The sequence below is a fragment of the Grammomys surdaster genome, unplaced genomic scaffold (genome assembly GCF_004785775.1).
Source record: "Grammomys surdaster isolate TR1022 unplaced genomic scaffold, NIH_TR_1.0 67, whole genome shotgun sequence".
Classification (NCBI taxonomy): Eukaryota; Metazoa; Chordata; class Mammalia; order Rodentia; family Muridae; genus Grammomys; species Grammomys surdaster.
The window spans coordinates 22,092,401-22,105,655 of NW_021604569.1; the positions used below are offsets into that span (position 1 = coordinate 22,092,401).

The following is a 13,255-nucleotide window of genomic DNA, read 5'->3' on the forward strand; positions in this document are numbered from 1 at the left end:
GAGGTAGCACAGCTCATGGCTGTCTGAGGCAGGCCTCTCCCTTCTCAGGCTCACTCCCCTACCACCTTCCTACAACGACTACCACAGTAGGACTGTGTGGAGCCTGAGGAATGAAACCAAAAGACAATTTCCATATGGGAATCTGAAGCCTCTGTTCTATGGAGTCTTTTGTTACCATCTAAGGACTGCCCTCCAGGAAGAGCAACTCCATTCAAGCACATTTTAGCAACACTGGGGCCTGGACCTACCCAGTAACTATGCATCCTGCTGCTAGCTCTGCTGCAAAAGCTACCTCCAGTACCAGGATAGTCACAAACAGGTCTCTCAGCACTCAGGGAGAGATCCCTTCCCTTCTCCACCGGCCACAGGAGGATTACAGACCTGGTCTTTAGGCTGTTCTGGGACTCTCATAGGCACACAGACACATATAGTACACTCAGTACTCAAAACCCACAGCCAGTTCAAACTACTCTCAAAATGGATTCCCTCTGTTCTCAGCTTGGAGTGCTGACGGTACAGTTATGCCACCTTGCCAGACCAAAATTTAAAGTTATATGAGGTTCCACTTGACATTCTTTTCCTCCAGTATTACCAAGTTGGTTGTGCTCCTTAGATCACAAAAATATTTCAACGGGGCTGGAGAGATAGCTTAGGCGTTAAGAGCACTTTCAGCTCTTACAGAGGGCCTGGGTTCAGTTCCCAGTCATCCTTAACCCCAGTTCAAGGAGATCAGACACTCTCTTCAGATTTCTGTCAGGCATACATGTGGTGTACATGCATGCATTCAGGCAAAACACTTAAACACATAATTTTTTTAAAAGAAATTTTTAAGGGACTAGAAAGATGGCTTATTGGTTAAGAGTACTTGTTCTTGCAGAGGACCTGAGTTAGATTCCCAGCATTCACAGGGGCAGCCAGCGGCTCACAACTGTTCTTAACTCAAGATCCAAGGATCTGATACTTTCTCACACAGTGGGCACCAAGCATGCACGTAGTGTACCGCTACACATGCAAGTAAAACACGTAAACACATAAACTAAAAAATAAATAAATCTAATAAATATTTTTTTAAAATAAAATCACTCAAGTGTATACAGTATAGTTTTGGTTTCTTTTTCAGACTTAAATGATCGATCCATCTGGAATTTACTTAATGTTAAGGAATTTGTGAGGAGGCCAATTTCTATTTTCCAAATGGACCGCCAGCTGTCCCAGTGCCGTCCCTTAGATTGGAAAACTTTTTCACAGTCCACCAGTTCACACGCAGACTACTCAGGCTTACGTATCCGCTCCCCTCTGCATACCCAGGGGAAGCCGCGTGGGCGCCCCGTCACCAGCAGTGGCAGTGGAGGGACGCCAGGACTTCGCACACGGCCCTGGATAACCTGAGACTCCGCCCTCGGGGCGGGGAGGAGATGCCGAGGCCCCGCCCCCGAGAGAAGAAAAGGGCCCTCCAGTAGGCGGCGAAGCCCCGCCCACGGACCCTGGCTCCTCCAAGGTTTGCTAAACCATTGGGGCTTTCTCAGAGAGTAGTTCACAGAAGGCCTCCGGCGTTATTTGCATAGAGCTGGTGCTTCGGGAGGGAAGCCTAAGGCATCCTAGAGGGCGTCTCATTTGCCTAGAGCACACACCACTTCCTCTCTCCGCAGGCTTCCTTCCTCGCTCTCCTTCCGCCTTTCCTGACCCTGCCTTCCTTCGTTCTACGGCCTCCTGTGCTTCCCGAGTCGGTGCCCAGATGCTTCCGAAACGACGGCGAGTGCGAACTGGGTCCCCACACAGCGCTGTAACCTCTTCCACGCCGCCAGCGACGCGCTTCCCGGGTGTTGCCATCTACCTTGCGGAGCCGCGAATGGGCCGCAGCCGCCGGGCCTTCCTCACGCGCCTGGCGCGGTCCAAAAGCTTCCGCATCCTAGATGTCTACAGGTCTGCGGCTCCTGCGAGGGCTGGACGGTGGTGGGATGCCAGCCTCGCGGGGGGCTGATGTAATTATGCCCGTCACCTCAGTGTATGGACTTACTGTGGCCCAGGGCTGGAGCTGGCGCGCAGGTGCTGTGACAGCAAGCAGCACCTGCGGCTTTGAGTTCCAAGCCAGCCTTGGTACTTCGCGGTTGCGGTACTGTTCTCCAAGCCGGAGTTCCTCTTTTTGAAAGGATAACATCGAGTCAGAGGCTTCTTAAAGAGCCATAGAAGAAAGAGTGGTTATTGAGCAATATTTGCTAGCTGCCTTCCCTCCCAATGAGCCAGCGGTCAAGGGTGTCCTGAGTTTGCAGACGTCACCAACTGGCTCCAGTAGAGAACATGCCCAGGGCAATGGGGTAACTTTGAGAGTGAGGGGACTAAAGGAATTTGGAGCCTGTGCCCCTGTAACTGGCTAGCTTGTTTGCAACTCCGCCCTCCACAAATGAAACATTCCTAAAGACTAATGTACCAGACTCACTTAAGAGTAGAGGTAACAATTTGGATTGCACGTGACTCTGCATTTTTACCACAGCCTGACAAGATGGTTTGCATTGGATTTTTCCAATGTAGAGGAAATATAAATACTATGCTTTCCAAGGACATACAACAAGAGTCTGCCTACTGGGCTTTGAATAAATAGGGCAAGAGTCTCCTGTCTTAAAATCTTAGCAGAGTGAGATGCCTGTCTGCAGTCCTGGTGCAAGGGTGCTAGAGTTCCAGGCCAGCCTGGCCTACAAAGCAAGTCTCCAAACAGCAATTAGCATTGAGATCAGAACCCCCTGGCCCTGGCCACTGAGGCACCTGAGGCAGAGAGGGTGGTGGATAACTTAACATGCCCAAGTGGCTTGTGAATGAGGCTGGAGCTAAGGACCTGTTGGACCCAAGCAGAGAGGTGTTCATCCATCAAGGAGGGTCTGGGAAGGCTTTCTGGAAGAATGCAGGCCTGTCACAGTGCAAGAACAAAGGCTTGGGATAGGAGCAGAACAGCAAGGCCCCTGGGTTTCATTCTCCTCTCCTTCCAGCTCAGATGTGACACATGTGGTGATGGAGGGGACCTCAGCCAAGGAGGCCATCTGCTGGCAGAAAAGCATGGATGCTGTTCTCCCAGGCTGCCCGCAGCCAGCTCTGTTAGATATTAGCTGGTTTACAGAGAGCATGGCAGCTGGGCAGCCTGTTCCTGAGGAGGGACACCGCCTGGAGGTGAGCTAGTGAGCTGGGACAGACGCCATGATAGCAGGTCCTCGGTGTCCTCAGGAGGAGGTGGGAGTAAAGGCTCTCCGAAGACTGCAGGGGGCCCTGGGAAGCCAATAGAAACCCCAGCAGGGCTTTGGGGACTGGGCCATCCCACCTTCTGGTCTAAGCATTTGGGACCTACTTTTAGTATAATGAGAGTTTCTTCCTTAGTGAGTAATTGGGATGACCTGAGTTGACAGGAGCTTGTCCCTGGGATGCTCTGGAGCCCAGCTGCTAGGAGACAGGGGGCAAGCTCCCTCACTTCTGAGCCGCCCCGTCCCTAGCCCACATATGTAGAGTTGGGGGCAGAGCACACGCCAGTGCTGTGGCCTCACCAGTGGCTCACTTTTTTTTTTTTTTTTTTTTTGCAGGTAGCTGAGCCCAGGCAGGAGCCCCCAAGCTCAGTGACAGTGCCAGCTTATGCCTGTCAGCGTCCCTCACCTCTCACACACCAGAACACTTTCCTCACAGTAAGCTGCATCTAGGAGCCGATCCCCACCCCGGAGAACAGGGACTTGGGTAGAGCTGGTTGGTAGCTGGAAGGCTGAGACAAGGTACCTTATCCCATAACTAAGGGCCCTCCCTGCAGGAGGCTCTGGAGACACTGGCAGAGGCAGCAGGTTTCGAAGGCAACGAGGGCCGTCTTCTCTCCTTCTACAGAGCAGCCTCGGTGCTCAAGTCCCTTCCCTGCCCTGTGACATCTTTGAGCCAGCTGCGTGGGCTACCCTACTTTGGAGAACATTCCTCTAGAGTCATCCAGGTGGGTACTTGTCACGGTGAGTGGGGTGAGTGGGGAGTCCTAGGCCCAGTGGAACAGCAGGAGACTTGGTTCAAAGCCCAGTCTGAAATTGCGGGCACGCACCAGAAGCTGCTGTGTGGCCACAATAAGTTGTCTTCAGTACAGATTCCTAGTGCGAGGGTTGTTCCCCTGTCCTAGGGCGGATGAGTGACTCAATCGAGGTTGCTGCAGATGTTCGTGTCATTGTTAGCAATCCCAGGATGTCTGTCTGGGAAAGCACCCTGGAATGGTTTTTTGAGGACCCAACATTGAACCAGCCTTTTGGATACTTTTCCTTGAAGAACCCATAGTGGCATTTCAAAAGGGAAACATTGGTCTGTCTTGGGACTCGTGTAAGGAGTGACCCATACCACAGGTTCTGTTACTCTGGCCCTGAAGAGCTTTAGAGCAGGTGTCCCTGCCACACCAGCAGTGTCTTAAAGCTTTGGTTACCTCCCTGGGCTCAGTCTTCATTTCCAAGTCCTGCCGGTCCCTCTCTGCAGGGTACTACAGAGGAACTGCCTCACCTTGGGCTCAGAGTTGTGTTTTGTTTCCTGTCCCAGGAGCTGCTGGAGCATGGAACATGTGAGGAGGTGGATCAAGTCCGTTGCTCAGAAAGGTACCAGACCATGAAGGTGCGTGTCAGCGAGGGGACAGGACCCTGGCAGGGGTTGACAGTGTAGCCCACATCATGAGCAAACAGCCAGCAAAGGCCATTTCACCCCGCTCTGAGGTCATAGACAGTCAGTAAGGAATGGCAGCTAAACAGACACCCAATAGGCAGGAGGCTGCCAGATGGAGACATGCAGACAGGACCTGTTTTGAGCACAGGGACATTTCTACATCACTCAGCACCATCTGGTTTTTTAATGGAATATTCTTGCATGTATTAAAGTGCTCACTGAGCCTGGTGGTGGTGGAACAGGCCTTTAATTCCCAGCACTGGGGGTGGAGTGAGGGGTGGGGGCAGAGGCAGGTGGATCTCTGTGAGTTCTGAAGCCAGCCTCTGATTTACAGAGTGAGTTCCAGGACAGCCAGGGCTACAAAAAGAAACCCTGTCTCAAAAGATAAAAACCACCACCACCAACAATGAAATGAAAATGAAAAAGAGCATGCTGAACAAAATTATAGGTTTTGTGTGTTTGTGTGTATATGCGCGCACACACACAGACGCACATGTGCATGCTACAGCCCCTTTGCGTGGCCCCATCTCTGGTCTCGGGTATCATTCTCAGTGTGGTGGCCTGCCTGTCTCCATGAGGCACTGTACCCATGCCTACTCACTGCAGGCGACCTGGGTGCCTGGCTTTTATCTGCTCTGACACCTTCTGCCTCTCCTTTTGTAGTGGGAGATTGTCAGGTCAGTGGCCTGAGATTTGTGGCAGTGAGTTGTGGCCTCCTGGGAGGGTGAGGTGTGTGGTTCTGTGGGACACTGTGCCCGGTACTGTCAGAGCAGCAGGGAGGACTTGGTAGAGATTCCTCTAGCCAAGAGTCCTGGCTGTGACCATGCTGGGTAGATCAGGCATGGGGCTTGAGCTGAGGTGACCTTGCCTCTGCCCCAGTGAGGGTTTCCTGGGCAGAAGAGAGATCAGCACTAGAAGATGTTGGAGGTGTCTCCTCTCTATTCTGCTTCCTGGGTATCCGGAAGTCCTAGAAAACATCCATGCCAGCAGAAAATTATACCAGTACTTAGAAGGTTTTGTTTGTTTGCTTGCTTGCTTTCCAGGATGGGGTTGAGACTTTGCATACTGAAGCAGAGAGTGGCCTCCAACTAAAAGCAAGCGCCTGGCTCAGCTTCCTGAGTGCTGAGACTATAGGTGTGAGGCCAGCCCACTTTTAAAAACAAACAATATACTTGTTTTCTCAGTATTTTACTCATTTTTAATTTTGTAAAATCTGGTTTGCTATACAGAGAAACCCTGTCTTGAAAACAAAACAAAACAAAAAAAAAAACCTGGCTTATTTATTTATTTGGGAGGAAGCACACGATGGCATACATGTGGAGGGTAGAGGATAGCTTGCATGGGTTGTTTTTGGTTTTGGTGGACTGCATTTCACAGCCCAGGCTGGGCTAGACCATATTCTGTAGCCGAGGCTACCTTCCTCCTGCCTTCACCTCTCAGATGCTGAGATACCAGAATGCACTGCTATATTCAAATGTCAGATTTTTTTGTAGGCTATTCTTTAAATTACATATATGCATGTCCGTGTGCGAGTGGGGTGGGTCCAGGTGACAGGTCCCCTGGAGATAGAGACAGTTGCAAGCTACCTGACATGGTATGGAATTTGAACTCAGACCCCCTGCATGAGTAATACTTGGTCGTAATTGCTGAGTCATCTCTCCAGCCCTAGATTCAGATTTTTGTTTTGTTTTTCAAGACAGGGTTTCTCTGTGTAGCCCTGGCTGTCCTAGGACTCACTCTGTAGACCAGGCTAGCTCTGAAGTTAGAGATCTGCCTGCCTCTACCTCCCAAGTGCTACAGATTAAAAGTGTCACCACCTTATTCAGCTAGTACCAGATCTTGAAAGCCAGTGACAGATTTTGACTGCAGTGACAGTGGTCTGTTTTACGCTGTGAGTTCAGAGGGGCAGGGCTGAGACAGCTCTTTTTCCTCTGCATTTGCATGGCAGCTTTGTTTTGTTAGTTTGCGATTGGGGTCTTGCTTATAGTTCAAGGCTGCCCTGGAATTCAAGCTCTTCCTGCATCTGTCTCCTGCGTCCTGGATGGCAGGTATGCATGGCCACACCTGGTCTCCATCTTCTTGACACACTAGAGATGTAACCACAAAAGGGTTTGGACTGTGTATATTGCCTTCACTGCTCTGGGGGCTGCCTTTAGTCTCCTTCAAGAGTCTCTGAGTGGTTGGCCTAAGGCAGTCAACATGCTTAGTCCAGGACTTCATGGACCAGTTGGCATTTGAACGTTAGAGAGCAGCCTGCTGGGTAGATACTGGTCAGGCCTCCATTGTTTCTCTTGAAACCACCTCTTTGTTCACTCTTCCTTGGTTTTGTTGTCGAAGAGCAGCACAGGTAAGTTCTAGTTGTGGTAGGTTTTCCCAGGAAACTAACCTGGTGAGCCTGTATGTTAGAGTAGCTCTCTGGGATCTGTTTTAAGCACAGGCTGGGCTTGTGCATTAAGGAGGCAGACTTTATAAAAGGGGTAAAGAGAGAGCTTACTGAAGTTTTTTGGTAGTTGGGCAGCAGAAATATGCTGTCCCTAGTAGGGCTACTCTCAGAGTTTGTGGTTTCAGTCCCCTGTGGCTATAGTCTGGCCAGGATTGAGTCTTTGTCCTGTGGCATTGGGCATGAAGACAACACTCTCAGGGGCATCTTCCCTGGACTTTGCTCCTGACCCATCCATTCCTTCTTCTTCAACATAGCTCTTCACCCGGGTCTTTGGGGTTGGGGTGAAGACTGCCAACCGGTGGTACCAGGAAGGACTACGAACGCTGGAAGAGCTCAGAGAGCAGCCCCAGAGACTGACTCAGCAGCAGAAAGCAGGTGAACTTCCCAGAGCCGCCTGGACCTGGAAGCTATGCAATGAAGCCTTTAGTTCTAGTGGGGGACCGATTGCCTGAGTGCAGGGCAGCAGCTGGTGCAGAGGGATCCTGGTAGCCATAAGAGGGGCTCCCCATGGCTTCCTTCCTGTACCCAGGCCATGACCGTTTTTCAGAGATTGTTGTCTCAGAACTGCTATGGCATCTGGACCTCATGTTTCTTCCTGTTTGATTTCAGTTTGTGTTAGGGACAGCCTTGGTCTGGGCTACCTATCTAACGTGGTGTCTTTTGTATGTGGTTTTGTGGTGCAGGCATCACTGTGAGTGGAAATGACACAGACCTTGGGTTTGAGTCTGCTCCTCCATTTGCTAAGTATGTAACCATGGCTTCAAGACTAACATCTCTAAGTCGTGGTTACCTTCTCTGGGAAACACAGAGAAATGATAGCGTGGAATTCCTAAGTGCCTCCGGAAGTTGGCCGGTGATGAGCACACATGCTGTCTGTGTAGCCTGTCAGGTTGAGCTAGAGGTCTTGGCTGGAGACTCTGCTGAAAGGTACCATGGCCTGCTGGTGGCCTGTCAGGGTGCTTCTGCTTCCATTGCCTCTCCCCAGGGCAAGGCAGACAGGATGGCCAGCAGTCTTTACTAAGGGCTTGCTAAGTGCTAGGTTTGCCATTCCTCATGCTTAATTCTACTTAGTGGTGCCCCTCTGGCAGGCAGAGTAGGCCAAAGGAGAGGCGGCTAGCAGTACTCCATCTTTTTTTCATCTTTTTACCACATTTCACTTGTGTTTCATTAATCTGGAGAATCTGAAACCTTCAAAGGGCTGGCTACATCTTGCCTGCATTAACTTCATTGTCTCATGTAGTTTTGTGAAATAATTTTTTGTTTGTTTTGTTGTACTGCTGGGGATTGAAGCTAGGGCCTTATAAGGCACATGTTAACAAACTCTCTGCCCCAGACCTCTGGTATGTACCCCTGGCTGGCCTGAGACTCTATATATAAATCATGCTGGTCTCAAACTTACTGGAGTTTTATAATATCCTATGTTTGTTGGGGAGTTGGGTAAAGGGCACAGGGGATCTTGTTTTCTTCATTTGCATGTGAATCTACAGTTACCTCAAAATAAGAATTTGAGTTTAAAAGGAGAAGTAGGTCCTTTGTGGGTCTCATTCTGCTCTGGCCCCAGCCCTTCCCTCTGTGCCTCTGCCTTTCCTGCAGCCACCTGGCTGTGGTGGCTGCTGAGTCCTGGGGGTGGGGCTCCGTGGGGAACACAGGCTGTGCTGCCCACAGGGCTCCAGTATTACCAGGACCTGAGCACTCCGGTTAGGCGAGCAGACGCCGAGGCTCTACAGCAGTTGGTAGAGGCAGCAGTGAGACAGACCCTGCCCGGAGCCACTGTCACACTGACTGGCAGCTTCCGAAGGTTAGAGGGCCCACCGTACCTTCTGAGTGTACTCCGGGCTCCTTCTTAAGGGAGGGACTTGAGTTGTGGATACCAAGGTGGCCTTTCCTCTCACTTAAAAGAACATGGCTTTGTGTAGAGGGCAGAGATTCAAACTGTCTCTTTCAGGGGAAAGTTACAAGGTCATGACGTGGACTTCCTTATCACCCACCCCGAGGAGGGCCAAGAAGTAGGGCTGCTGCCCAGGGTAATGGGCTGCCTACAGAGCCAGGTGAGGCCCTCCAGTGCCCTGCCCTGGAGTGACCCTCTGCCCTCCCAGAACCACGGCACACCAGGCCACACCTGCCTCCCCTCTCCCAGGGATTCGTCCTGTATCACCAGTACCATCGCAGCCACTTAGCAGACCCCGCCCACACCCTGCGGCGGAGCTCCACCTTGGACGCTTTTGAGAGGAGTTTCTGCATCTTTTGTTTGCCACAACCCCAACAGACAGCTTTAGAAGGGGCCCTGCATCCCTGCCCAACCTGGAAAGCTGTGAGGGTAGATCTTGTGGTCACCCCCAACAGCCAGTTCCCCTTTGCCCTTCTTGGCTGGACTGGCTCCCAGGTAAGTCCCATGTTCCTTTCGGGGCCTGGGACTGTGGTGGGCCAGTCCTGCTAAAGGAAGTTATCCCTTCCCTCCTCAGTTTTTTGAGCGGGAGCTACGGCGGTTCAGCCGGCAAGAGAAGGGGCTGTGGCTGAATAGCCATGGGCTGTTCGATCCTGAACAGGTAAGTCTCCAGGAACCAGGGTAAGAAACAATTCCCATAACCCAAATCTAGTCCACAATCTCAAATATGGTGCACACCGCCAGGTAGCATGACATGGTCACAGCTGCACTGTGCACAGTAACATGGGCCCAGCACTACTGCATGGTAGCATGACCTGGGACTGGCTACACTGTGCACAATAAGATGGCCTGGGCCCCAGCCACTAAATATTCTTGTCCCTTGCAGAAGAGAGTTTTCCATGCAACTTCTGAAGAAGATGTTTTCAGACTCCTGGGCCTCAAATACCTTCCTCCAGAGCAGAGAAATGCCTGAAATGAGAAACGCCTGCTGGCTGCCACACCCACCCACAAAAAAAAAAAAAAAAAAAAATGAGGGGCTGCCTCATGCCTGACCAGGAATGTTTCCAGACAGGAGCACTGCCACCCCATGGCCACACCTGTGCAAATGGAATTTTCACCTCCTGAGACTTTGGTCAAGTGTGACCCCGAGTCAGCTCAGCTCTCGGCCTCCACACTCCTCACAGTCAGGGGTTCTTACCAGTTCATACATCATGGACCTATGGTAGAGTCTGAAGTCTTGGTTCTGGTCCAGTTGTGGTTGCTGTGTCTGCTGCAGAGTACTCCATTCAGTGTGCCAGAGAAGAGACCTGTCCCTGCCCTGGGTTTGATATGGGAAGTATTGTTCCGGCAGTCAGGTGTTGCACAGAAGTAAGAGGCCTGCCTGAGTGCCACAGCAACCCCCAGTGCTGGCACAGTTGGTCCCACTACCCGCAGATCTGGGTACCTGTACTTCACAAGCAGCGCAGCTCCGGAATCGGTCCCACACGTGTCTTCTATCCTTAGTTACCAATCCCCTCACACTCCAGCCTAGGCCGAGCCTGGCCTGCCTACCCACAATCCCCTGTGCATCCACAGCCCCAGCAGTGCCTACTGGGAGGGCTGGTTCCTAGAACAGAGACTGTAGCCCAGCCTGGCAGCAGTCCTAAAGCTTGGCAAATCAGTGGGCAGCAGCGAAGTGCTCTTCCTATCCTGAGATTGTGAGGTGCAGTTCCCCGGCCCTTCTTAAAACAGCCCTGCAGGAGTTCCCAAACTGCAGTCCTCACACAGGCCCTGTGGCTTTGGTGTTTCTGTCATCTCTTCCAGTCTCAGCTGTACCCCTCCAGTTAAGCCTCTCCCCGACCCCTCGCCACTCCCACTTTCCCAGTTCACTCCTGGTCCCTGTTTGCAGCTCTCTGTGGCCAACTTCTTCACCTTCTCTGAGCCAGAAGCACTAAAGCTGGTCACAGTGTCCTTGTATCCCCAGGTGCCAAGGGCTCTAAAGTCCCTTGCCTTACTGTACACCTAGTGTCCACTGTCCCTGCCTTCTTCAGGACCTGACAGATGACGGCCTTGATCAATTAGCAGATTAACAAGTGTTTTAAAGATTAACATTCAATAAAGTGGATTTTTTTGGAGTATAGTTTGATGAGTTTTAACACACCTGCACACAGAGAATGGCCACTTCTGCCACCTTCAGGACACAGCTCTGTCCCTGAGAACCTTGCCTTATATCATTACTGTTAGGGTGACAGGCTCTCTTACCCCAACCCACTCATTTGGTTTTGTCCCTACAAGTATGTCATAGATGTGCAGCTGAACTTTGCATAAGCGGTTGCTCGCCTCTCCCTTAGCAAATGCTTCTGAGGCTCCTGCAGCTGATGCATATACTGTGCTTATTTCTCCTGTTGCTATATGCGGTGAACGTCTCACTGTCCGCTAGGCTCTTGGAGGCTCACACTGGTGTAGTTGTAACTAGAGCTGCTATGGGCATGCATCTTAAAGTGTCTCTGTGTAAACACTTCCTGTTGCAGGTGTAAGATACCCTGACAAGAGCAACTCAAGGGAGAAACGGTTTATTATGGCTCACAGTTGAAGATTCATCTCATCATGGCCTGGAAGGCATGGAGCTGGTCACATTGTCTCCTTGGCCAAGAAGGATTAGTGTGCTCAGCTAGTCTTTTTTTTAGGCACTAGCAGGCAGAAGAGTGGGTTGATTCTAAATCCTGTCAAGTTGACAATATTAAACATCATAAATACATTTTTATTTCTTTTGGGTAAATAGACAGGCATAGGATTATTGGATCATATGTATATTAGGGTTCTTCTCTAAGAGGAACAGAACTTATAGAATGAATATATTTGAATTTACATATATATGTGTATAATTTATTTAGGATTTATTAGAATGGCTTACAAATTGCGGTTCAGCTAGTCCAACAATGGCTGTCTACCAATGGAAGATCCAAGAATCCATAGTTGTTCAGTTCACAAGGCTGGATGTCTTGTTGGTCTTCAGTATATGCTGGAATCTCAAAGAAGTAGGCTCTACTGCCAGTGAAGGAATGGATTGCCATCAAGAGTGAAGGCAGGTAAAGAGAGAGCGTCCTTCTTTCATGTTCTTTATAGAAGCCACCAGCAGAAGGGCTGGCCCAGGTTAAAGGTGGATCTTTCCATCACAAAAGATCTGGAATTACAAATGTTCTTCCCACTTCAAATGATGAAGAAAAAAAGAAATCCCTCACAGGTGTATCCAACTTGGGTTTTCGTTAACTTCAGAAGTAGTGAAGTTGACAACTGGAAATAGCCATCACAAGTTTACCCCTTGTCAACTTGACACAAGTCATATTTCTTTTATGACATGCTTAAATTTCCAAATGAAAACAATAACTAGGTCATAATTATGCCTAACATAGTATAAATATCTCGTGTACAATTACAAATGCATTATATATTTAGCCGTGTCATAACTATGCCTAAGATGATATAACTATCCCTTACACAACTGCAGACACATTATAAATTTTAGAATAGGTGTCAGTGTCCTTTAAGGAACCTTTATTTTGACATCTCAAAACTTAAATATGACCACTGATATTCTCTTAATTGATGTTACATTGCATGATAAAGAAAACACAAATATCTGTACAAACACATTCTTAACAATATAGCAGAAGCACTCATGTCAATTATAATCCTTGTTTCTACAATTGGTCACATGGCCTTAGCTGGTATTTATAAATTCATTCCTCTACTACCTTATATCCTATTTTTAATAGTAAATATTATCCTGTGTTTCCTCTGTCTCCAGCAAGCACCTCAGCAAGTCTTGGATCTTTTCCTGGAGGAGTGACCCAAATCTTCATTCCTGAAGGATGTGTGTCCTTTGCCATCCTGTCCAGATTAGGTTGTAGCTTTCCCTTAATATTCATCACTGGACATGGTAGCACCAGGAGACTCCAGACATAATCTCTGGTGTGGAGAGGCAATCCAATTTCCTCATGGCAATCTGGATAAGTCATAACTCCTAACACTTATTCCTTTCTTACTTAGCCTGTTGGCTTAAGGGTTTTAGGAGCCCAAAGTAGACAAAGGAAGTCTAAGCTTCCAGTTCAATAGAATCTTTGTTGTGGCTCCTGGCAGGAGCATTTCTCCCTCAGGAATCAAAACTTCTAGGCCAGCAGAACTTAAGGTCATGGGAACAGGAAGAAAAATGTTCCTAGTGGGTCACTAAGGGTGATTGTGAGTGGAACTATTCCCTTTTCCACCCCTTGATTCTGGACTCATGGATCCCGGCT

The 13,255-nt window shown here is 49.6% G+C and overlaps 1 protein-coding gene across 2 annotated transcripts; it reads left to right on the forward strand.

The window, feature by feature from the left end:
* The first annotated feature begins 1,391 nt into the window (after positions 1-1,391).
* Polm (DNA polymerase mu) lies at positions 1,392-11,100 on the forward strand. Of its 2 annotated transcripts, XM_028778252.1 has the most exons (12): positions 1,392-1,498; positions 1,650-1,923; positions 2,982-3,159; positions 3,564-3,662; positions 3,782-3,952; positions 4,534-4,605; positions 7,351-7,471; positions 8,762-8,894; positions 9,042-9,144; positions 9,234-9,479; positions 9,559-9,642; positions 9,868-11,100. In XM_028778252.1, exons 2-12 carry the CDS (start codon positions 1,736-1,738, stop codon positions 9,952-9,954), a joined length of 1,482 nt encoding a protein of 493 aa, XP_028634085.1. In that variant the 5' UTR covers positions 1,392-1,498; positions 1,650-1,735; the 3' UTR covers positions 9,955-11,100. The 2 variants fall into 2 exon arrangements, with proteins under 2 accessions (XP_028634085.1, XP_028634087.1); XM_028778254.1 differs by lacking the exon at positions 1,392-1,498 and having other exon boundaries at positions 1,899-1,923; positions 2,987-3,159.
* The last annotated feature ends 2,155 nt before the right edge of the window (positions 11,101-13,255 follow it).

Bases quoted from the DNA above. Each gene is read 5' to 3' on its own strand.
- Polm (XM_028778252.1), top strand. From the start codon at position 1,736: ATGCTTCCGAAACGACGGCGAGTGCGAACTGGGTCCCCACACAGCGCT. The intron at 3,160-3,563 runs GTGAGCTAGTGA...TTTTTTTTGCAG, and splicing joins AGGAGGGACACCGCCTGGAG to GTAGCTGAGCCCAGGCAGGA. The intron at 9,643-9,867 runs GTAAGTCTCCAG...TGTCCCTTGCAG, and splicing joins GGCTGTTCGATCCTGAACAG to AAGAGAGTTTTCCATGCAAC.